This window comes from Elephas maximus, chromosome 8, assembly GCF_024166365.1.
Source record: "Elephas maximus indicus isolate mEleMax1 chromosome 8, mEleMax1 primary haplotype, whole genome shotgun sequence".
Taxonomy (NCBI): domain Eukaryota; kingdom Metazoa; phylum Chordata; class Mammalia; order Proboscidea; family Elephantidae; genus Elephas; species Elephas maximus.
Window position 1 is genome coordinate 133,313,751 of NC_064826.1, and position 25,703 is coordinate 133,339,453.

General features: G+C 54.9%; 1 protein-coding gene across 10 annotated transcripts in view; it reads right to left on the reverse strand.

Annotated features, from left to right (window-relative positions):
* RET (ret proto-oncogene) overlaps nt 1–17,527 on the reverse strand; it is a 67,337-nt gene extending 49,810 nt beyond the window's left edge. For all 10 annotated transcript variants that reach the window (XM_049894678.1, XM_049894671.1, XM_049894675.1 and 7 more), the window contains exon 1: nt 17,243–17,527. In XM_049894678.1, the coding sequence (XP_049750635.1) occupies nt 17,243–17,309 (67 nt within the window). In that variant the 5' untranslated portion in view covers nt 17,310–17,527. The remainder of the gene's footprint in view (nt 1–17,242) is intronic.
* Between the last annotated feature and the right edge of the window lie 8,176 nt (nt 17,528–25,703).

The window sequence follows — 25,703 nt, forward strand, 5'->3', positions numbered from 1 at the left end:
ATGCATGTAGTTGGGTCACGGTGTGTGGATCCCAGGGGCCACAACAGCATCTGCTGGAGCCTGGTGCTCAGGAAAGATGCCACCACCCCCTCCAGCAGGACTTCCTGGCAGTGCTCACTGGAGGTTAGGACCCCTCTCCATGAACCTCAGTGGTATAGGGCAGTCTCTGGAGACCCGTCTCTCTGGGGAGCTTTAGCATTGGCCACAAAGATGACAAGGCTGTAACTCTCAGTGACTTCAATAAGACAGTGGCCCTGGAGGTGCGCAGAGTGTGACGCCATGCAGGGTGGGGGACCCACCAGCTCCCAGGCAGAAGACTACATGAATCGAAAGATGATCTGAGGCGCTGCCAGATATGCTAACCAAAGCCCCCGCAGTCCAGGCCACACGTGCCCCAAGATTGGGGGAGTCCCAGGGAAAACAGAAGGTGGCACACAAGCAAGGAGGTGGACTGATCCTCCAAGGATGGCTGCACCAATCTCTATCCCAGCCTACAGGTGACTTGGACACTCCTCCATTTTTTGTCTCAGGACACACACCTTTGGCCCTGGCCTGCCCAAGGAGCCACCCTGCTGTGGAGGCCCAGGGGGTAGGGGACCACACACAGCCTAGCCTAAGATAGGCGTGCTGCCTGGGGCCTGTGGAGCAGCTGGGGGGCAGGGGGACACATGCTGCAGGCCTCAGAGGAGCTGACATGCCCACCTCTGGGGAGACACCCTGCCCAGAACCCTCATCTGCCTACCAGAGACCCAGAAAAGGGACACATGTCTGTGCAGGGATCCAGCAAGGCACCTCCTTAGGGGAGGCCTCTGCCACACACTGGACTTTTCAAGTGGCCCAGGGTTGGGGGGAAGATGGGACAGACTCCCTGGAGGTTCCCCACATCCCCACAGGGCAGGATCCACTTGGACTCAAAAGGGATTTGTAGGCTGGGCAATGACTCTGAGCAGAAGCAGACTTAAACAACGCAAATGTCTCCCAGTTGGTCCCTGTAGCAGGACACGGCAGCCTTAGTGTGTCTCCTCATCACAAGATGCCTTTTTGATGGAAAAACACACGGTCCAAGGGAAAACCCAAGAGATGCATGCAGCGCCAGCCTCCTGTGTGCAGAACTTGGGCAGTAGCACGGGGTCCCGTGCTCAGGTTGAAGTCTGCTATCACCGTTTTGAAATTCGTCTCCATTTTTGAGCAAGGGGCCCGGCATCTCCATTTTGCATTCAGTCCTGCAAACTGTCCAGCCAGTCCCAGATGGATGTATGGGCGGAGCCTGGAAGGAGCTGCTGGAGTCAGGCTCCATTGGTTGTGCGGCCTCTGCAGAGTGCTGGCCTTCTCTGGGCCTCAGTTTCTCCAACTGTGAACCAAGGGAGGGGGTGCTGGGGAGCGGGGAAGCACCCCACACAGGTGAAGACAGGCCCTTGTGTTTGTACAGGTATTAAGCATTAGGAACCTTTCGGATGAGATTGACACCTGCTGTGTGCAGTCCCCTTCACTGCCCACTTCACAGGGTAGGACATGAGGGTCCAGCAGCTGGGCTGCAGTGGGCTCTGTGTCAACAACTAACGAAGCAGGAATTTGCCACCATGCAAAGAACAGATGCTAAGCCCACTGGGGAGCTGGGGGCCTCCAGTGCCAGCACCTGCCTACTGAGAACTGCTGCCTAGCCTGTGGGCTCAGACACATCTCTGGTTGTGGCAGGTGGGTGAGAGCTGCTGCCCACAACACCTGGGCAGAACTTACAAAGCCTTTCACGCCCCATGCCTTTGGTTCCCAAATGCGCCTCTCCACTTTGATCCTACACGTTTTTAACAGGCTTTGCCCTTGGGGCTCGTGCTGCCCTGCACATTCATGCCCTGCAGCCGCACCCTGGCCTACACACACCACACCTGCCCACTGTGCAACTGTGCCAACTGAGGAATCCAAGAGGGGTTCCGAGTCGTCCCTCACCAGACCACCCTGTGGTTCTTCTGTTTCACTCCAACTGCATGCCCAAAGAATGCAGTTCCTCTGTGCCGCCATGGCCCGCTGAGCCCAGCAGTCGCCTTCCTGCAGCCCCCCAGACGCAGACACCCTGGCTTCAGGCCCCATGCCTACAGCATTGCCTGACACTCTCTGAGCCTGGAAGCTGCCTTCTATTTGGTCAGTGGCTTTGGACCAGTTCTAGAACAAGCAATCCAGCAATCTTCACACACAGCAGGCTGCTCCTCCCACGGTGTCCAGCCCTGTGCCCTTCCGTGGGTGCTCTCCCACAGCCCTTGGGGTCTGTAGTGTTGTCTCAGGTCTTACAGTTACTCTTTTATCCCAGCTGAATCATTCTTTGCGATGCTTCTCCTGCTCAAACTACAGTGTGGTATCTGTCCCCTACTGGACCCAGAGTGATGCACACATCTCTCACACATTCTTTCTCTTACACACACTCATCCTATCTCACATGTTAAACTCTCCTTCTCACACACGTTCTTCATCACACACATTGTTACACTCACACACAAGCACACGTATTCTCTCACATATGTTCTCACATTGTTACACACTATGACGCACAAGCACATGCGCTCTCATACACACAGCCTTTCTCAGTTACACTGTCACACACAAGTACACATATTCTCTTGCATACATTGTTACACACTCTTTTACACAAGTGCACAATTCTCTCATCACATACTTTCTCACAAGCACGCACATTCTCCCACACACAAGCACATTCTCTTTTGCAGTTACACACTCACACATGCACACACATTCTCTCACACACATATTTTCTCACAAACACACACGTTCTCTCACGCCCATATTTTCTCACATTCTCTCACGCACATATTCTCACACACAAGCACACACATTCTCTCTTGCACAGTTACACACTCACAAGCACACACATTCTCTTGCAAGCATTGTTACACCTCACACAAGCACACACATTCTCTCATGTACATATTCTTTTTCACACACATTCTCACGCATATATTCTTTCTCACACATAAGCACACATATTCTCTCTTGCACACACTGTTACAGTCTCTCACACACAAGCACACCTATTCTCTCTTGCACACACTGTTATAGTCTCTCACACACAAGCACACATAATCTCTCGCCCTTGGTGCAGAACTGGACTGGGCTGTCCTGAGGCAGGACTCACTTTAGTAAACACTCACAGGGTCCTGGACAACCCTGGCTGTCCGGGGCACATGGAGCTCCCCTGAGGATCCTTCTACTTCATCCCTAATCCTCTGTGGTTGATTTCTGACCACACTACGAAAGGGAGACCTCAGTAGACACAAGGGCAGACACTCACTGGCTGTGTGCCGTTGGTCTGTCACTCATGTTCACACAGAGGGTTGCTGAGGCCACACACACCACGCACACACCAGACCTGCCACAGAAATGCAGATAAGCCCCAAAGAGAAAGGGTATGACTTATCATTTTACCCAAAACAACTAAAAGTCTCCTCAGGACTACAATATGGATTCTGGGCTCCCAAGAAAGAATCAAGTTCTAAGAACGGTATGAAGCAAGAGCCACTTGGAATGGCAGCAGCACAAGCACCTTGCCTGCGGGGCAGGGCCTTTCCAGCAGAACCCACTTAAAAAAGCACCATCGTGGCTCCGGCACTTCACCAGTGGCAGGTAGGCGATGCAGATGACATTTTTATTACGACCAGCAGAATCTCCTTAACAGACGATTTCCTAATGCAATCATCTTCGCTGGGAATGGGAAACAGGCCCACTGATTCTTCGCCAGGGGCTGAGGGTGGGGAGGCAGCCCCTTCCCCTCCCCCCACTAAGCCAGCTGCCCCTGTCAGAGGTCCCTCCAACCCCAACCCAGGCCAGACATCAGGCCTTGGTAGGGACCCCCACACGTGTGAAGATGTGACCCATTCACCCCTGCAGCCCTTCTTGTGCCCCACCCAACAGCCATCTTGTTTTCTCTTTATTACAGCTTAATATTTGGGTGGTGCAAATGGCTAAGCACTCAACTACTAACAGAAAGGTTGGCAGTTTGATCCCACCCAGAGGCATCTTGGAGGACAGGTCTGGCAATCTGCTTCTGAAAGGTCACAGCCTTGAAAACCCTACGGAGCAAGTTCTACTCTGCATAGGTGAGTTCGCCATGAGTCAGAATCGACTCAAAGGCAACTAACAACAACAATATACGGAGAATACATTTTACATATATAAGTCCCTAGGTGGTGCAAACAGTTTGTGATAAAGGTTGGTGGTTCAAAGTCACCCAGCAGTACCACAGAAGACAGGCTTGATGATCTGCTTCCATGAAGATTATATCCAAGAAAACATTACTCTGTAACACATGGGCTTACCATGAGTCAAAATCAACTCAACAGCAACTAACAACAACAACAACTCATGGAGTGTAATAGTAAGATGAACTTGTAGGACTCCATCACCTAACTTACCAACTAGACGTGAGAGGCTGCTGACCCCTCCTCCGTCCCGTACACACTAAGGTAAGCCAGGTCTCCTAGTCCCTTGCCTTCTTCTTCAGTTTTACCTCATTCTTGGGAGGCCCTTTTGCTGGGTAAAGATCCTGTATGGGCAGTAACCAACTCAGCGCCGTCGAGTCGAATCCGACTCATAGCGACCTTATAGGACAGAGTAGAACCGCCCCGCAGAGTTTCCAAGGAGCGTATGGGCAGTACTTTCTCTTGATACTTTAAAGCATGATTCCATTGTCTTGTTTCCACTGCTGCTTCTGCGAGTCTATACTTACTCTAATTATCATCACTTTTCTTTTTATTGTGATTTAGGTGAAAATTTACAGCTCAAGCTAGTTTCTCATACAAAAATTTATACACATATTGTTATGTGACCCTAGCTGCAATCCCTATAATGTGACAGCACACTCCCCCTTTCCACCCTGCATGTCCCTTGTCCATTCAACCAGCTCCTGTCCCTTTCTGCTTTCTCATGCCACCTCTAATCTTTGTCTGAAGAGTTGGCTTCGGGAATGGTTTTGGTTCTGAGTTAACAGAGTTCGGGGGCCATGTCTCCTGGGGCTCCTTTCGTCTCAGTCAGACCATTAAGTCTGGTCTCTTTACATGAATTTGAGTTCTGCATCACACTTTTCCCCTGCTCCATCAGGGACTCTACACTGTATTCCCTTTCAGGGAGGTCACTGATGGTAGCTGGATATCATTGCTTATCACTATTCTATCTCATCTCTCTGGCTGCTTTTAAGATCTCCTGTCTTTAGTGTTTCAGAGTTTCATAACAATTTTCCAACAGAAGTTCCTCAACCTCTTTTGCTGGTGTCCTTGTCCTTGGTGCCCTGGGCTAGTCCTGGGCCCTGTTCTCCACATATGTTCTCTCCCAGGAAGCCACAGCCAGGCCCGGGGCTTCAGGTACTTCTCTATGCCAATGATCCTGGCATGCAAATCATCCGCATCAGACGCACCACCAAGCTCCTTGCTACACTCACTCTCATGTCTTGGTCTGGCTCAGAGGGTTACCCACCCACCACCCAAACCTGTCCCTCCCACTCTTCCCCATCCCAGCGACGGTATCATCATCCTCCCAGCTGCTCAGGCCAAGCACCTCAGTCACCCTGAGTGCTCCCCTTCCTGCACCCTCACGCCCAGTTCGCTGACTCTCACTACCCTCGCCCAGCCCAGGCCACCATCCTCCCTTATCTGGACAACCTCCATGACCTCTCCACCAGTCTTCCTGTTCACTCTTGACCCCACAGACTATTTGCCAAGAAAAGCCAGCGTTGGTCAGATCACATCACTCTCTGCTTAAATCCCTAATTGTCCATGGCTTGCAGAATAATGCACCACCCTTCTCCAGGGCCTACAGGGCTGAGCACCATCTGCCTCCTCAACCTCCTCTCCTCTCCTCTCTCTTCAGGTACCCACTTTCTGGCCACCCTGCAACTTGATGCATGAGTGGAAAGAATGAACGAGTAAACAAATGAGTGCAATACTCAACAAATGAGTTAATGAACAAATGATTTCATGTACAGTGGTGTGCTGGGGCCAGGAGATGGTCAACACTGGGGAGAGGAGAGGTGCTAAGGCCAGTGGGGTCAGCTCAGGCTACAACAACCTGGCTGGACCTTATAGGCATTGGGATTGAAATGAACTGTGAACAGCAGGACAAGGCAGACAGAGCTGTGTTGGTCACCCTTCTGTGTTCACAAGACCAGGTGGGAGCACTCTATGCCCTCCAGGAGACTAACAGGCTCAGTGAGGCTGGCTGCTCACAGCTGAACAAACAAGCCATTAGGCTGAGAACAAAACCATGATCCAGCTCAGGGAAATGATTCTTCGGTGGCTGAGGATCATTACCAAACAGGTGGGATCACCTGCAAGCAGTTTCCAGACCCTGAAATTGCTCCTCTGTCTCAGAAGAAGGCTGCTTCTGCACAGGGCTGTGATTTAACGTTGCTTTAGGGGAAAAGCACAGATCAGGGGAAGTTTTACCGCAAATAAGAAATTGGGGTGGCTGCTGGGAAAGAATTCCAGTTTAAAGATGAACCCACAGCTAAATCTTTAGCCAGAACCAAGGCCAAATAGAACCACTAAGTCACTAAGTGCTTGGCATCATCTGACATCTCATCAATGCTACCCTGGTTGCCTGACTGGAGGCGAGCAGACAACTAGGCGTGGCTGCCTCTGCAACGGGCTGCTCCTGGCTGTCAGGGACTCATGGGGCCCTAGCATCCAGGGACAGAACGGAGCTGCTCCTGGCTGTCTGTCACTCATGGCGCCCTAGCATCCAGGAACGGAAAAGACTGAGAGAGTCACCATCAGAAGGGTGAGGATGGGGAAGGCTGCGGGACACACAGCCCTGGCCACTTGCACCAACCCCTCAGTGTCAGGGTTGAGAGGACAAGGAGGCTGTGGAGGAGGAAACTCTCCTGTGACAGGTACCAATGGCATAGCAGGCACTGCAGCTGGAGCCTGATCATTTTACAGCCCACAAAAATGTTTTCTTTTAATATCTTTTAAAATTAGAAAGTAAATATAACAATAAGGAATATATAATAATTATCGCACCTGGATTAGATTCGTCTTTATACTAACACAGTCATAAAATACATTTAATTTTTTTATGGAAGAAGGGCCTATGAAGGAGAAGTGCTTGGGCCCACAGAAGTCAGTGTGGCCCTGGATACACAGCCATCATCACATGGATGCCTCCGCCTCCCAGCAGGACGAAGCTCCTCGTCATGCCCATCTGACCCCTGAGCCTACAGCTTCAGGAAAAGCAGGGGCCCTGCAAGGTCCTAGCAGGTAGAGCACGCTTGAGGTCAGTCTGTTTCTGATCAGAGCCCACCCCCACCCGCTGGGCCACGGTTCCTCCCTACACAGGCTAGGGCAGATACCAGCACTAGGTTCCCTATGATGGGCTTCCTGCAGATCCCTCTGCCTTCCCTGGCACCTCAGAAGTTCAGCAGCTTCCCAGCCTAGGGCAGCTCCCAATCGTCCTCTGTGCCCTTCATCAGGCCCTGGCCTGCCCACAGATGTCTACCACTCCCCTCCAGCCTCTGTCCTCCAAGGCCTGCATGTCTCTCACCCATCAGATCCCTCAGCTCCAGGGCCCTGGGTCACGCTCTTCCCAGCCCTGCTGACAGACTCCCAGGTGCACAGCCCTCCTCTCCTCGAATCGCACCCATTGTTCCCGGCAAGCCTCTGCCCCAGCCCAGACCTCTCCCAACGTCCCCCCACCCCCCTTGCTGGCCTTTTGCTTCCTATTTCTCAGAGCTCCAAGATAGTGCTTGAGGACACTCTCTGCACCCGGCATCTGTATGATCTTACTCCCTTGTCACACCCTCCCTGGCTACTATCGCTAGACAATTTTGTGAACTCGGGCAGTTCAGTGACCCGCCCAGGTCACACAGCCAGGGGCCACAGGGCAGGTGCCCTCTCAGGTGCACACTGGTGCCAGTGCTGCTTTCTCACAGTTGGCCCCAGCCACACGGTGCTGGAGCACAGACCCACCTTCATGCTTGTGCTGGCATGAGACAGGGCAGACTGCCCACATACCTGGCACTGCCCTAGGTGGGTGGCGTGTCCACAGTGGGGTGCAGCCTTGCCATGCTGCGAGGCTGGTGCCCCGCCCGTGGCAGGAGTACCTGTGAGGGGGCCAGAAGAGGTGTTGAGCAGCAGGCTGGGGTATGTCTACTGTCTCTCACCTTGCTCAGCTGTAAAATGGGCATAACAAAGCCCCACATAGCCCTGGGAAAATCCTGAGCACACCCGCCTTACGGGAGAACTGTGCGCCTACAGGAGAAGGTAGCCTGGCATGTGTTCTGAGTTCTCCTTGAGGAACAAAAGCTGTTCCTGAGCTGCATGCTGACCCCTGCCACACACCATGGCTCAGGGGCAGCTCACATGCAGACCGAGGAGACGGTGCCTTCAATGGACCAGAACGTCTCTTCCTGACAAGTGGCCCCAGCTTTCGAGAGGTGTACGTGTTGATCTTACAGTTGGCCATGCTGAGACATGCCCACCACCCCTGGTGGGAACACCAGAGAAGCCAGCTCTCAGGGAAGCCAGGGTCTTCATGTGCTGTGGGCCTAAGTCCTCCCATACCCTTCTGTCCAGCTGGTGGGGTATCTCCCTGCCCACACCAGATGCTCCATCTGAAAGGACCTCAGCCCTGTGAGGAAGGGGCTGAGGGGATCCCTCACTCAAACCCCACCAGCTCCTGAGGGGTGTGGGAGGGGGAACCTCCATGCTGAGCACTCTCGGGGACTAGCGCTGTGGGGAGAGTGACACTAGGATCCTGTTGTTGGTCAGAGGATGCTGGCCCTGAAGGCACAGAGATAACCCCTGAAGTATCCTCCATATGCAGGCCAGGGTCAGCAAAGCCAGGGTCAGCAAAGCCAGGCACAGGCAAGGGGCTGGTGGCTGGGCAACGCATTGCAGATGGCACATCCCTGATGGGTCTGGCAGAGGAAGGTGGAGCTCCAAGGTCCGGAGGAGACCTGTGCCTGGGGGCTATGTGCACCTGTGCGCATGGTGTGCAAGGAGAGTGTGGTGTGTACATGCACAGGCAGGTGCACGTGTCGCGTGTGGGAGGACATGTGCCTGTGCGGTGGTGGGAGGCTTGCCCCTCCACCTAGCTGGTTCTGCACAGCACTGCGGTCTGTGTTTACCAACTGCTTTAAAAATAACCCTTTCACTTGAGGGCTCATGCTGACCTAAGCTGTCCCTTCTGAAAATACCTGAACTGAGAAGCAGTCAGCAGGGCTGGGGTTCAGCTGGGAGGCCCTCAGAGATGGGGCCTTTCCGGGTTAGCCCACTGGGCTGGGGTTCGAGTCAGGTCCCTAGGAGGCTATGCCTTCTGAACAGGGCATATTAGACTATCAAATTCGCCCACTCCAATTGCACTATGGTGCAGGCATGTGGGGCACCGCCAGACACAGCAGAACATAGGACCGAGGAGTGACTCACTGACCCTCAGCCCATCGCCCAGGGCAGGAAAGCAGCCCAGTGCCATACGGGGTGAGGACAGCTGGGGCGGGTGGGGACAGGCAGGTTGGTCTTGAAAGCAGAGGTGAGTTAAAGCCACAGGAAACGGTAAAGACCATGCAGCAGAGAGCATGGTGTGAACAAAGCCTTGGAGGCAGGAAACACAACTGCAAACCAGGAGTCCAGCTCTGCAGGGCCAAGGGGGCAGGAACCCTGGAAGGTGCAGTGAGCCAGGGCTTTACTGGGACAGTGGAGACACCACAGGTTCATGGGGACAGACAGGCAGCACCTGGGCAAGTGACACAAGTTTTCTTCCCCCATATCCAAGGAGAATAAGTGCTCCCACCTCACAGGGCTGTTGGGAGGCCACCATGAGTTAATGCACCTGAAGTAGTCAAGCTAGTACCTAGTAAATAGTAAACAGTGACAGCTGGCTACACCACCATCACCATCAGCTCCATGGCTGTCGCCACGACGATCCCCACCACGACCACCACCACCTCTACTACCACCTTCAACTTAACTACCACTGTCTCCACTGCTACCACCATCTCCACTGCCGCCTCCGTCTTCACTACCTCCACCACCTCCATCGCCACCTGTCTCTACTCCTTCCTCCACCTCCACCTCCATCTTCACTTTGCCAGCATCCAGAGGCATCAAAATAAAAGCAGCTTAGCCAGGTTTGCCCCATATTAACTGCGCTGTGAAGACCCAGGGGACCAGCACTGGGGCTGCCTTGCTCACTGCTGTACCCCAGAGCCTTGCCTAGTGCCTGGCCCAGAGCAGGTGCTGAGGAACACCTGGAGCAGGTTCTAGCACTGCCATGTTCTGCTGGTACCTCACTCTGGGAGCCAGCTGCCCCAGCTCGTGGCTCCCTGTACCCAGCTATATTCACAAATAAGCCAATGCCTCCTTTACTGAAAATCTGACAACTTACCCTAACCTTGATGCCCTAGTTTATGCTTCTGTCTACAAAACCATCAAGAAGCAGCCTCTGAAGATGTGCGCAACTGAAAGACAGCTCAGTGCACACCCTGGGTGCTCAGTAAATGTAGGAGAGGCCAAAGGAAACGCTAGTCACCACCAGGACAGTACAGCCTCAATCCCATCCTTGAACTTTTCTTCCTACATCACAGTCAGTGGCCCTTAGCAGGCAGCCCACACTAATGCAGGTGACAAGGCCCGGTGGGCTTCCCAGGCTGGCCTGGATAGCAGTGAGGGTTAGCCCTCCATACCTAGCATGCTTCCCAAGCTGGCCTGGGCCTGGCACCCAGGAGAGGGCTCCCTGAGGTGCTCCTCACCAGAGCCCAGGGCTCCTGCCCAGCTGGGAGCCCCACACATGGCACAGGTCTCAGGCACTTAGCATCCTCACCTCCCCACCTGAATACCCATGTGTGACCCAGGGTGGGGTAGAGGCCCCAGTGTGGGTAGAGCGTCACCTGGGAGCTGGCTTGCTGGGCCCCGGGCTGGGCTAGAGATGGAAAATGACAGTGGGTGGAGGATGGAGAGATGGGGGGAAGCCCAACTCAGAGCCCCCATCCCAGCAAGCACACCTCCTGCTTCCATTAAATTTCTGGCATGCATATCTCGCACGACTTTCCATTGAAGGGCAGAGACACCACTATTTCCACTTAACCCTGGGAAAGCCAGGGGCCAGGTCTCCTGACAGCCCCTGCACTGTGCAGCCCTCTGCCACGGGCGGGGCAGGGTGGCGCAGGGCATGCCTGATGGTTTGGGGAGTGAGGTCATCGGCCAGGACCCTGGTCCTCTATGCCAAGCATGCACCGATGGCCACCACCCCACTGCAGCCCCCAACAGACCAGCTGCAGCAGCCTCACTGCAGGGATGATGGACGCTCCTGCTCAATGTGATTTCCCAGCTGCTGCTGAGTTAATCACCAGCCTTTCGGGCAGTTCCTTCCGGCATCTTTGCAAAGGAAACTGCCAATTAGGGTTACAATTAATTTTCTTTCCCTGGGCAAGGTCTGGCTGCTAAAGGACTGGCCACCCAAGTGGCCTGCTGGTGATTGCGTGAGCATCACCAGGCCCCCGGGGCTCCAGTGCCCGAGACCTGCACTGTGTGCCTGCTCTGGCCTGGAGGGATGGACAGCCAGGAGATCAGCTGTGACTTGTGCCTCTGGCCTGGGCCGCCATCCCCTACGAACCCATCAGGGCGCCGTGACCTAGAGCACGTCCACGGTAATCTACACCCTGGTCTCTTGAGCCCCATGAAGCGAGAGATGGCCCTGTCCATTTGTGCATTCCTGGCACCCTTTTTGCCCGCCTTTTATGCTAACCCAGGAGAGGTGAGAGGCACTGCACTCTCTGCAGAAATGGAGGCAGAGATGGGCCACATAGCTTGCCCACGTCCGCAGAGAGAAAGGCTAGAACTTTAAGCCAGGGGTATGGTGCGAGTCAGAGCAGATCCCTGTGCTAAGGGCCCTTCACAAAAAGGGACAAAAGCATGCCCACCTGCAGGCAGCCCAGGCCTGCAATGCCCCACAGAAGCCATCTGCAGTCTTCCTCATCCTCGTCTAACACACAAAGGCCATTGTTTCCTCACACAGACTTAGTCTTTAATGTGTCACCGCCACAGGGGTGGGACCCCTGAGAACAGGGGGACGTGGCCCAGCAGGAGACAAACCTCTCCAACCACACACAGTCAACAGAAGGCCATTTCAGACCACAGAGCCTCTCCTGCCTGCATCACCCCTCACAGGGATGTCACAAGCCTCAATCTGAACAAGAAATTTCAGCGTGGCATGAGAGGGCAGAAACAAGGGTAGAGCCAGGCTCTACCCAGCTCCTTCTTTGCTCTCTGTGCAGTTCAGCCTCTTGGGGCCTGAGTCTTCCAGGCAGCTAGAGAGAGGGACTCCCCCACTAGATGCACTGCTGAGCACAGAGCAATGCTGATGAACGCCAGTCCTCTCTGCTCTCCCTCCTCCCACTGGGGAATCAGAACCCAGGCTGAGAGCAAGGAGGTCTAACCTCCCAGAGGGCTAGCAGATGCTCCCACTGCCTCTGGGTGCTGGCGTCTGCCCCCATGCCAGCCCTGGCTTTCCTGCAACTTTTGGGTGTCAGGATCAGGCCAGGGCCAGGACAACCTGCTGTTGCTGCCCCCACCCCCACCCCAATACACAAATGCGGTACCACCCCAGCTTCCCAGCACCCTGAAAGGCCTGGGAGGACCCAGTGTGGCAGACACTGGGTCTGTAGAAGCCGCCAGGAGCCTCCAAGAATGGGGGATCAGAGCCTTGAGGGGCCAGCGATGGAGAACTACAGCCTGGCAGTCTTCAGAGAAAGGTTCTAAGGGACAGCAGCATGACATCACACAGTTGTGATTATCGTAATCAAGTTACACCTGCCTGATCCTTTTAAGAGTCTGGATCAGGAAGTAGCAAGAGAGTGCAGCCCCTGGGTTCCAACGCTGCAGGGTGCCACCTTGTCAGATGGAATGGCTGGGTCCCCAGCACCTTCTCTTGTCTTTCTTGGGGAGCTTCCTGGGCATTGCCACCCCATGTACGAGCTGTGACAACATCCTCTTCTGGGGCATTTGCGCTCAATGCAGCTTTAGGATCCAGACCTTCTGAGGACATCCTCAGGGTCCCAATGGGGTCAGTGGTGCCCTGATCCCCACACAAGGACAGTGGTTGAACCCACAGGTGAGGACTGGCCAACCAGACCACAGGAAGGACCCACTGCCACTGCTCCGGGACCTGCTCTTAGCCGCTGAGCCCTTCAAACTTCACTGGCCAGGAAAATGTGAGGAAGAAACTCCGTAACTCCTCACCCCGGACTCAGGTGTTTACCCCACACTCGCTCTACCCCCCTCCTAGTCCCACCCCACCTTCCCTCTATGTCCCTCACCCCTACCCCCACTCTGAGCCCCTCACCCACCCCACCCGTCCCTCTGAGCCCCTCACCCACCCCACTCCTCCCTCTGAGCCCCTCACCCACCCCACCCCTCCCTCTGAGCCCCTCACCCAACCCACCCCTCCCTCTGTACCCCTCACTCAAACCCTCCTGCCCCCACTGCCCACCCCCCATCTCAAGTCACAACACACAGAACATACATCCTCCTCAGCATCTTCTAGACCTTTAGTTAAACTTTAGGAAATTACATTTTTTCCTTTTCCCTTCCTGGAACAAAGGTTGAGAATCATTAGAGGTTTCTGGAAATCACAGAGGCTTTTGGGGAACTGGAGACAGTTCTGGTGACCATCTTCCTGCCAGGAATTTTGACGTGATTCAGCAGTGGAGCCCCAGAGGCTGGGGCTAGAGCAAGGCGAGCTGGGCTGGGAGCCTTGCCTCCCTGCCTCCTGCCTGGCCACAGGGCTCCTCGGGGCCTTCCTTGGAACCTGGGCTTCTGCATCACAGACAGGTGCCCAGCACCCTGTGTCACAAAGAAGCAGAGGCCTAGGACCACATGAGTTACAGCGGCCAGCACCCACACGCAGGGGGAGGGCGCAGCCCCAGGACTGGCCCTGCAGGGGTGCGGGCACCCCCTTGAAGGCACTAGAGGAGGGTGTAGCTTCCGGGCCCTCCCTTCCCAGGGCACCCCAAGCTCCATTTTAACAGATACTATAATTTTTAATTTGTTTTCTCCTCCTCAGGCTAAGAGGCCATTAGCTCCCCATTAGGTGAACACATCCCATTTTCTTTACAGGACCAAGGAAACAGTGATTGACTTAGCCATCCTTAAAGCAATTCCACAGAATAAAGGCAATTTAGTGAATGGGCTCAATAAATGCCCCTGTTTGCTCTCAGCTCAAAGGCCCCACCCTCAGGAGCCCACCAGCTGGCCCAGGCCTTCCTGTCCCTGGGTGGCTCCTGGGGGCCAGAGGGGGCTCAGCGGGCTGTAGAAGAGGAGAAAGGTCTGGAGCCAGGCCCTATTTGGGGGAGGGGCCATGTATTCCACTAGCCCCTGGCCCAAGGAGACGGGAGGGGCCACAGGAGAAAGGAAGAATCACACTTGGGGTGCCTGCTGATCACTCAGAGTTGGGATCCAGGCAGAGGCAGGCATCCAAAGCCCCATAGCAGAGAGGGCCCTGTCAGGTCATGACAGTCTTCCCCTCTCCAGTGCCTGGGGGAGGCCCAGGGGTCTGTGGGCAGAGAGGCAGGTCATTACTTGCAGCCAGAGGTGCTGGGCACAATGGGACCCAAGAAGCCAGGCCACAAAGCAGCAATGAGGCCCTTGGAGTAGCTGTGGAGGTCAGGGAGGGGCTATCAGGTAAGGGGTCGGCAGGGGGCTGCAGGGTGAGCCCTGAAACCTAGGACTGTTTCCTCATTTGTACAGCCGTGAAGACTGTGCCTGTGTTGAGCAGGAAAAGGCAGAAAACTTTTAAGGACAACTTTTGAGTTGAGGTCCCCCAACTCTCGTTGAGGAGACCCAGGCTGATGGGCCCTGCCCTGAGTGTACAAGGAGGTGAAGGCTGGGTGACCGTGTGTGTACTTGGAGGAAGGGGCAATGTGTCTATCAGTGGCTGGGAGAGGGCTGGGTTCACTGTGTGCCTGGTGAGGGTGGGGCTCTGAGGGGTCAGGCACACAGGGGAGTGTGTGTGAGTCCCAGGCCTGAGAATGTATCTTCTCAAGAGCATGTGAGTGTGTCATGATCATGGCTAGATATGACTGTGACATGTGCTGGGCCTGTTTCTGTTCCATGGCCCTGCTCTGGGCAACCCCGGACCCCAGAGGGGTCCGCCCCTGCCATCCCTGAGGCCATGCTGCTCCTTCCAGTACACTCTAGTCTGGGTCATTATTCTTTACCCGGGCCACCCACCCTCCTCCCCTACTTCACCTCCCACTTCCACAACCTCCCACTCCCACGACTCCATCACCCAACAAAGAAGGGAGCTTCCTACCTTGGAGAGGAGTCATCCCCTAGAGACCCAGCCCATCCCCCAGGCAGCAGTCCTGCAGTGCTGGCCACTGGCGACTGCATCCACCAGAGGGCACCCTGAGGCCAAGCCTTGGTCCCTGGGTTGTTGGGTTGGGGCTAGCCAGTGTCTATCTGGAGGAACTCAACAAGAGCAAGGATGGGCTGCTCCAACATGACTGCTGGTAAAGAATGCTCAGCACTGCAAGCTTCTCCAAGGTCCATCTGTGTTCAATGTGTGCAAGGTCACCTCTCCAGTCCCACCACCACCAATCCTGACTTCTTGGTCATCTGGGCACACAGAGGGGGCTCAGTTTTTCTGGACTGGAGAGACTGTCTGCGGCCACCCTACTCCATGAGACCAAGGTCTCAGGGCAGGGAGCCACTGCATTCTTGCCACGTGCCAAGGTCCCTGCTGCCTGGTCCTGCAGCCTCACTGGTCCATAGAAGGGCAAGGAGAGGTCCCTGTAGGCTGCCAAGGCTGGTGCCGGCTGTCCAACGCACAAGCGCACAACCGGCTACTCACCCAAAACTACAGTTACAACCAAGATACACAAAGGAGCTTCAAAACACCCATGTTTATTTCTGCCCCATATGTCTGCCCTATGAGGCCAGCCTGAGCCTATCTTCCCTCCCCAGGACTGAGACCCTAAAGTCCCAGGACTGGAGTCAGACTCCCTATCATTCTCCAAGGCAGGAGGAAAAGGGCTTCTCCTCTCCTCCTCCCCACAACTAACTCCATATGGCCTTCCCCTATTCACTCTGGCCTCAGTACCTGCCCTGGGCAGGCCTGTGAACCCAGATTCTGTGCAGGGACCAGGGCTAGAGCCAATGCGACCTCTTCAGTTCCCAGGCACCCCAGGGAGAAAAAGCCCTTTATAAAAAAGTGGGGAAGGGTGGCCTCGCTCCTCTCTCCAGAAGGGAACTTGGAGTGCACATAAGCACTGGAGGGGATCAAGTAGGTGGTAAGTTTGAGAGTCACTGAAAGGGGGCTAAAGATTCTACAGCCTTGGGGTTCATCCTGTCATGGTATGAGGGTGGTAGCGGTGACCAACCTTTGTAGGACCAACCTAATGCTGGGATCCTACAGAGGTTTCACAACGTCCAGCACTAAAGGCAGCAGCACGGACCACCCCCCCGCCCAGCCCCCATACACACACTAAGCAGCTGCTCAAAAGCACTTGGTAAAGGTGGCCCTAAGCCTGCCGGGTGGGACTCGGACCACGGCATGACCTCAGTCAGTGGGACTGGCCAGTTGGAGCGGGCCCTCCAGGTGCACTTCTCCAATAACCACAGGCTTTTAGGTTTTTAAAGGACAGCAAAACGCACCAGAGCAAGCAACCTTTTATAAAGAGCCGATCCTCTCTGCACCCCTGGCGGGCCAATGCGTATGAGTGGAGGGCCTTAAGGAGCGCGAAAAGGCAACCAGGAGAGCGAAATCTTCTGCAGAAATTAAAGTCCCCGCGCCAGTCGCGGGCTTTCAGGACCACACTCTGGCGTACCGAACCCGCCGCCGGCGCGGAAACTGCAAGATCCAAACTGTTAGCTCCAGGGCACAGACGCAGCACGAGGCGCAACGAAGCTGGGACGCTCGGCTGCGGCTCTCGTAGGCCCCGGCCCCGCCCGCGTCCCCAGCTCTGGCCGAGACCCCGACCCCTTTCCCTGGGGCGCCGCTCAGCGCAGTGAGGAGGCGAGCGCAGCCCCACCCGCCGGGGCTCCGCAGCGCCGCGCCCAGGGCCCCCGCCGCCGCTGGCCCCATCCACCGTCGCTCCCAGCGAGGCCGGGCGGCGGGCGGTGGCGAAGCCGGTCCCCAGCGCAAGCATAGGTGTTTCCGAGCGGGTCCGGGGCGCTCACTTAGAGAGCGGCCCCAACTTCGTCCAGGCGTCTGCAGGGCGGAATCCCTGGTGGGCGGCAGCAGGACTCACCTTCGCCGAGCAGCGGCAGCAGCAGCAGCAGCCGCAGCCCCGAGGAACCGGCCGTCGCCTTTGCCATCGCCGTGCGCTCCCGGGCCGCGGCTAGAGGTACAGCGACTCGGGCGGGCGGGTCGAGGCGGCTGGAGCGGCGCTCAGTCCCCCTGCCCCATGCCCGCCTAAGGGAGCGGCGGACGCGGCAGACTGCGGACACTGCGCGTCGAAGCGCTGGCAATGGAGCGCGGACACCGGGGCGTTCTCTAGTGCTGCGCTGCGGGCTCCTACTCTGGACTGAGGCGAGGCGGGCGCCGGCGGCTGGTCGGGGATAGGGGGGCAGAGGGGCGGGAGAAGCGGGGCGGGGCGGGGGGCGGGGCGCGGGCGGGGCACGCGGTGCGGGACTGTGAACCCGGACGCAGGGCACGGTGCGGGCTGGGCTCCGGCAGGGTGCGGACGGGGCTTGGGTAGAAACGGGGTGTAGATGAAAGCGGAATGCGGGCCCAGGCGGAGTGGGGTGCTGGGTCAGGGCGGGGCAGAACGTGGGTGAAAGTGGGATGCAGAACCCGGCAGGGTACGGATAAGAGCCAGATCCGGGGCGGGGGGCGGGACAGGGTGCGGACTAGCCGCAGCCCGGATTCAGGTGCCTGCCAACGCACAGCTACTCTTTCCCACCCTTTGAGCCCGCTCACGTTCCCTGAGTCTCCCTTTTCCCTGGCCAAGGCGGGAAGGGAGCCCATGCGCCTTGCAGGATTTGGCCAGACAGAGACTAGGGGTGCGTCCGAGCGGACCCGAAGACAAGGCGGGCGCCCCGCCTCCAGGCTCTAGGCGCGGAGCGCATCCTCCGCCATTTCTCTGAGGCAGAGGCACGGTGGGAACTCGGCCTTTCCTGCAGCCGGAGGTGGGAGAAGAAGAGGCTTCGCTGGGGAAAGGGGGCAGAAGCGCCTTCAGCGCCCTCCTGGGGAGGACCCAGCGTGTGGCTTACAAAGTCCAAGGTCAAAGGTCGCGCTTGGGTAGAGGGTGGGTCCTGTCGGGCTTGTTTGTGGTCCCTACTCTTTACTGCTGGTCCAACCAACGGGAGCAGTGGTTGTAGGTACACCTTTCAAAGAGACCTGGTGCTCTGGCTGCCTAATGGAGTGCTTGCGGGGGTGGGCGCCCTTACCTTTCTCCAAACAGGAGAGTTTTTAGGACTAACAGGGTGGGAGATAAGTAGCAGGGAGGAACTGTGGCAAACTCCAAAGAAATCCATTTTTCTGCAAAAGAAAGGATGTCCACGAAGATGATGTCGTTAGGTGCCTGCCCTCCAGTCGATTCTGACTCATAGAGACCCCATATGACAGAGCAGAACTGTTCCTCAGCGTTTCCTAAGCTGCAGTCTTTACAGGAGCAGATCACCAGGTCTTTTTTTACTCTGACTGGCTGGTTGGTTCCACTGTCTACCTTTTGGTTAGCAGCCGAGCTCTTAACCGCTGCATCACCTTCCCCGTAAACATACCCACCTCTAAACAGGGGAAGGCTATGGGTCAGTAATGAGGGATCCTTGGGTGAGGTTGGGAGTGGGCTATAGGCCCACTGTTTGCTCACCCTCCAGCTGCCTTTTGAGATCTGGCCTCCCTCCACCCCTCAGGCACAGAGAGATGGAGGAATGGGGTAGGGTCCCCATTGGATGGGGCAGAGGTGGTGGCCTGGGAAGGTTAGGCCAGCGCCCCTGCTCCAGCTCCTCTGTGGGCTGTCCACAGAGCTCCACTGCACTCAGGTCAGGGCTGAAGAAGCGATTTGCTTATCACTCTGCCTCCTCTTCAAGGTCCGCCTTCTCCTTTCTTTCATCCAGCACATAAACCATGCTAGTTGTACTACTCTGGGTAACTTATGAAGTACTTCCTGGCCTCACTTTCCTCATCTGTAACCACACTGGGTGGTGCAAATGGTTTGTGCTCAAGTACTAACCTAAAGGTTGACAGTGCCAACCCACCCAGTACTGCAGCAGAAGAAAGGCCTGGCAACCTGCTTTCATAAAGATTACAGCTAAGAAAACCCTATGGAGCCGTTCTCTCCTGCAACACATGGAGCTGCCGTGAGTCAGATTAGACTCGATGGCAATGTTTTTTTTGTTTTTTTACTGCCTTGCAATGTTCTTTTAAGGATAAAACCAAAGAGTGCATTGACAGGCTCAGCACAGTCGCCACTCAGCAGACGAAGGAGGGACATTTTTCTTGCTCCTCTTCCGGGGTTCTCCAGGAAGCACTTTGGTGGTGGACTGGGAGGCAGGGGTGTGGTACAAAGGTTACCTATGTGCTCCAAGTTTGCGTCTTGGCGCTGGCTCTTGTCTCCGGGGACCCTGGCAAGCTACCCAGCATCGCTTCCTTGTCTGTGAAGTGGGAAAACAGAGCTCTTCTTCCCCTAGGTTGCCACAAGGATCAAGTGAGTCAGTCTTCACAGAGGCCTCAGACAGGGCCATACTGCAGTCAATGTGAGCTATCTATCATCACTTCTTCCCATCAGCTGTAGAAGCTGAGGCCAAAGAGGTTGCAACTCACACCCCTGTAGGGATGGCAGCCAAAAGTGAGCCCCATCGCAGGAGCACACACCTGTCTTTGCGCCCTGGGCCACAAGTTTCTAGCCTTCCCAACCAGGTCGCAGCCTTCTTGGTGGAAGACGGTGGAGGAAGGAGAGAGGGCCTTGAACTCCACAGCATCCTCTTTGCTGGCAGGCAGGCAGCAGAGTGTGTCTCTGAGTTTGTAATTAAGCATTTGGCAGTGGCTTTATGGCACTAGTTTTTTTTTTTTTTTTTTTTCCTTCAGAGCTTGGAACAGATTCGTTCTGGTTTGAACCCCTGCTGAGAATTTGCATTTCTAATAAGTTCCACAGAAGTTGTACGTAAGAGTCACCTGGGGAATCTTGTTAAAATATAGATTCTGATTCAGTATATTTGGGGTGGAAATGCAGATTCTCGGCAGGGGTTCAAGCCAGAACCAAGGGGATGGAAGCCCTGCTCTGCTCAGGCTGCTTGCCTGCACCTAGTGCCTCCTGCGGCCTTGAGAGCACCTGCATCTGTGCGCCATGGAGAAGGCCTGTCCTCTGGTTCACGAGGAAACTGGGAAACAGCAGGGAGCGGGAACCAGTATGTCCGGCAATGTGGCCTGAAGGCTTTTAGAAAGACATCTCCCAGGGCAACGTCATAATCTGCCTTGTAATGCAGATTTAGACAACTTTTTGAGAATGCGCTTTTTAAAATAGATCTTAATGGATCCTTTGCAGTAGTTACAGTCCATTGTGTAAATGCAAACAGAAGGCTTTTTGAAAACATGTATTATTGATCAGAGAGGCAGCAGCAATTAGAAGCCCGTGTGTCATACTGTTCAATATGCACTTCCTATACAGCCCTGCTGTACTCACTTGTAACTTTTTGACAAATTGTCCTGTCACAAGGAAGCCCTTTCTTTTCCTTTTTGCTTGTGGAAGCAGAGGAGCGCCTCCATCAGCTATTAGCCAGAGGCCAGTGAAAAATAAAGCTTACCTTTGCCATCACAAAACCTATTTACAACTTCTCCTTGGGTTTCAAGACTAAAATGGCAAAGCCTCCTGGCGAGATGGATGATACATCTCTATTTGGTCTCTGGCACACAGTGAAGAAACTGGTGAGAAGGCAGGTAGTGCGTGAGGGCAGGTGGATTGTTGGGAAGCAGCAGCAGCAGAACCATAGGGTCAGCGGAGGCCCAAGGGGCTGCCTGCTTGGAGGGAGGAAGGGAGACACTGTGGCAGAGAGAGAGAGGGGTGTAACCGGCCAGGGCGCCTCCTGTCCCCGCCCCCGCCCCAATTTAGAGCTAAAATTATCAACTGAGGATAAAGTCAAGTGTTATTTTAGCCCCCAAATGTATAGGCGAACCTACATCTCTCCCAATCCACACATTTCCCACTTGCTCTTCTTCTTAAAGAAGTTCACTAATTTAATATTTACTGGCCACTTACTGTGTTCCAGGTACCACATTTGGCAGTAGAGCCGCTACAGTGAACAAAATAGCAGCCTCTGCCTTTGTGGTGCTTCTCACAGAAATCACCAAAATATGAGGCCCCCATGCGTGCATCACAAAGTGATCTGAGACAGCTGAGTGGGGGCAAGCAGGGTGAACCTGGGGCAGGGTTCCTGGAGGCATCAGGGCTGCAGGGGATCTGCAGTTCCTCTACCACCCCCCATGCAGACCATGGGCCATCCTTCACCTTTCCCCTGAGAGCTGCCTCAGCAGCCTCATGCCCGCTCTCTTCCCTCAAGGCTCCAGCTTTGGCCTAGAGAGGATTTATGGCCTGCGGGGTGTGCAAAGTGCAGACAGCCAGGGCATGCATGTGGAGCTGAGCAGACATGATGCCTGGCAATGGCTTCTGCAGGCAGCTCTTCCCCAGGCCTGAGCTGGGCAGGGCTGGCTGTGTGGGTGCAGGCCTTCTGGGCTTTACCCATGGGCAGCTGCTGTGTGAGCAGAAGGGGAGAGGGTGGGAGCCGATGTCCTGCCCACAGGACCCCTCTGCCCACTGTCCCTGGGTGCAGGAGTGTGGGGCACACCATGCTTACAGAGAGGCCCAGGAGCAGGGCAGGTACTTGTGCCCCTTGCTTGCCTATGGCAGACCCACAGCCTCATGCAGCCCTCGCTTAACTGTTTTGGAAGCCCTGGGTTGCCTCTGGAAACCCTGGTTAAGAACTACATCTGCTAACCAGAAGGTCAGCACTTTGAATCCACCAGCTGCTTCTTGGAAACTGGGGCGGTTCTACTCTGTCCTATAGGGTCGCTATGAGTCAGAATCGACTCGATGGCAACAGGTTTGGTTTTTTAATTTTTTTGGTTGCCTCAGAGTGGCACAATTGGTTAAGTGCTTAACTACCAACTGAAAGGTTGGTAGTTTGAAAACCCACCCAGAGACGACTTGCAAAAAAGGTCTGGTGATCTGCTTCTGAAAGATCACAGCCTTTGGAGCACAATTCTGTGGAGCATAGTTCTACCCTGACACACATGGGGTCGTCATGAGTCAAAATCAGCTTGATCACAGCTGGGGTTTGGTTTATTCAGCTGGATAATCTCAGGTGGATCACAGGGGTCCTCACTGCTTTCTCTCTGAGGCCTGGCCCTGCCATCCTCACAGAGGCCTATCTGGCTCCCAGAGCAATAAACCTGGGGGCATTGTGCGGGTAGCCAGCCTTGCTGCAAGCCTCTCACTCTGCTCACTGAGAAGCTGCCTGCCTGGCCATTGGACTGACGCATCCAAGGGAACTTCCTGCCATGAGGAAAACGTTCTGCTCTGTGCAGTCCAGGAGGATGATCATCAGCCAAGTGTGGCCACTGAGCACTCAAAATGTGCCTAGTGTGAATGGGGAACTGAATATTTAAATTAAAATAATGTAAATTTAGATAGCCACATGAAGCTAGTAGACATATCGGGCAGTGAAACTCTAAGAAACAGCTCCCCAGAATGAAGGACACAAGGTAATTATGAGCCCAAGGGACAGAAAGGGCCACATGAACCAGAGACTTACATCATCCTGAGACCAGAAGAACTAGATGGTGCCCGGCTGCAACCAATGACTGCCCTGACAGGGAACACAACAGAGAACCCCTGAGGGAGCAGGAGAGCGGTGGGATGCAGACCCCAAATTCTCGTAAGACCAGACTTAATGGTCTGACTGAGACTAGAAGGACCCTGGTGGTCATGGCCCCCAGACCTTCTGTTGGCCCAGAACAGGGACCATTCTCGAAGACAACTCTTCAGACATGGATTGGACTGGACAATGGGTTGGAGAGGTTATGCTGGTGAGGAGTGAGCTTCTTGGATCAGGTGGACACTTGAGACTGTGTTGGCATCTCCTGCCTGGAGGGGAGATGAGAGGGTAGGGGGGTTAGAAGCTGGCAAAATGGACACGAAAAGAGAGTGGAGGGAGGGAGCGGGCTGTCTCATTAGGGGAAGAGTAATTGGGAGTACGTAGCAAGGTGTATATTGGTGTATATAAGTTTTTGTGTGAGAGACTGACTTGATTTGCAAACTTTCACTTAAAGCACAATAAATATTATATAAAAAAAAGAAACAGCTCCCCAGTCCCTCCTTCCAGCTCCTGGAGGAGGAGGGGGCTTGTGACACCCCCTTCCTTCCGCCCCTACAAATGAAAGCAGAGGCCGAGCCTGCTGGAGTCACACGCCTGGGGCCTGTGCAGGCCCTGTCTGGACCCAGTGGACTCTTCATCCAACTAGCTTTCACTCTGCTTCCTAACTTCCCGCTAGTTTGAGGCTGACACAGCCTGAGCAGAAGGGTGCATGACTAGGGCACACCCTGGCACCCCACTCTTGTCCTCAGAATCTTCTGCTCCTCTCCAGGCTTCCGTCCCGGGCCTCACCACACTTCCTGAAATCCCTCTCCCTGCTGCAGGCAGACCAGAGCAGGGCTCAGCCTTTACAGGGCCCTGCTCTCAGGGGCCTCTTTGGAAAGGGGCTGAGGAACTCATTCATATTAAAACACTGCGATGAAGGGCTGTCAGGGGACTGTGCTGCAGCCTGAGATCCAAGGGCCTGCTCTGTAAGCTAGGATCTCAGCACCAGGCCTCTCTCACGGTCCAACCCTCAGCTCTTGCCTGGAGTCCCTGAGTCCCCAGGCCTCTAAGTGCTCTCAGAGGCAGGGCCTCCACCAGCTATTCCTTCTGTCTGGAAAGTTCTTCCCAACTCCTCCCCAGCCCCCCTGGTGTGCAACCCCTATGTGTCACGCAGAAGTCAGCCCTCCTCCCAACCTGTGCTCAAATACTCAATATAGACATGACACCAGTTGCCTATTAGGGCTGGGTGGGGGGCCCCTGGGTCTTCCTGTCATTGCATGGACCTCTTATTGGCACCACTTGCCTGGCCTGACGGCCCGCGCAGGACAGTGGCTTGTTTGCTGCTAACTTCCAGTGCTGGGGTGTGGTGAGGGTGAGGGATCACAAGATGCTTGTCAAATGTCCTACTCTGGGAAATGGTGCTCACGACAGGGAATAGCCTGGGCAAAGGCAAGCACATAGGCTCAGGAATAGCAGCAGTGGTGAGGTCACCTGCTGAGACACCATTAGTACTTGTTCCCTCCGGCTCCACAGCTCCCCTACCCCACCCTCATATAGGCACACCCACTTTGTGATCTGTCACCCCCATGAGAATGGGGTGTAAGCTGGACTAGGGGCATGCCACAATGCAGCTCCAGCTCTGAAGGAACCAGACAGGTAGAAAGAGTAGGAGCTCCAGCCACCTGCCCACCTGTCCACCTGCAAGCTTTCCCCCTGCACCACTCACAAGATTGTAAGCACAGACACACTCATTCACACACAATCCTCACATACACAGTCACACCTGCTCACACACACACATACACATGCTCACTCACACATGCCCACATACATGTGTTTCACACATGCATGCTCTTACATGTTTTTACACAGATGCTCACACAAAATCTCACATGCTCACACACACATACTCTCATGGACACTGAAATGCACACACACGCTCACACTGTTGCATACACGGAGGCACACGCACACACGTGCACATGCATCTCACAGGTACACGTGCACACATGCTCACACACACACACAGGCACACACGCATGCTCATGCACATGAACTCCTCCACACCTTGTCTCCCTGCAGGCTGCTTTTCTCAGTGTGAACTGAAGCCGTCTATAAAAGTTGACAGAAAGAGTGACATGACAAGGTGTTCAGCTGGAGAACAACTCACAGGGATAGAAAAGGGAGCCCTGAATAAACCACTTGGGGATTGACATTTGAAGTGTTGGAGTTTGAGACCAAACATAGATGCCCTTTAGATAAATACCTTTTTGAGAAATGTTCCGCAGGAGAAGTTTATGACTTTAATAGGTTTTTAGCGTTAGATAAGCTTCGGAAGTGTTTCATTGAGAGGCTTTCTCTAAGAAGCTCAGAGGTGTCTTTTCCTTCTGCCCCTTTAAACATAAGGGTACAGCAATCCCCCAGCAAGGGAGGGTCCTGCTCCAGGTTCCCTTGTGATTTTCCCAGGGCTGAGATTGCTCAACAGAGGCATGTCCAGGAAGGTGCTGAAGACCTCGGGGCTCCAGGCCAGATACGGGAGTCTCAGGAACCTGGTTTAGCAGTGTTTCTGCTTGAAGCAGCCTCCTTGCTGCCCGCTGCCCCGGGAGAGGACCTGGGCCGTGTTAGCTCCTGGATGAGAGGACCAACCTCTGAGGCCTTGAGAGATTGGCTGTTTCCTATGGACTAGAAACTTCACAAAATGTCTCAAGCCAAAACCCAGGAGTGTGAAAGCGCTGAGCTCATTGCAGGCCCCCTGCCAGAGACAGGAGACACAAGGAGGTCAGATGCAATCATGTCCGGAAGCTTCTTCCTTTTGGCTTCAGTACAGACCCCACCTACTTGTCCTGGGCTCTGTCACACTAGGACTTGCTGCCCAGGGCCTCCAAGGAGCCCTGGCTTCTCCAGCTACCCTCTGCA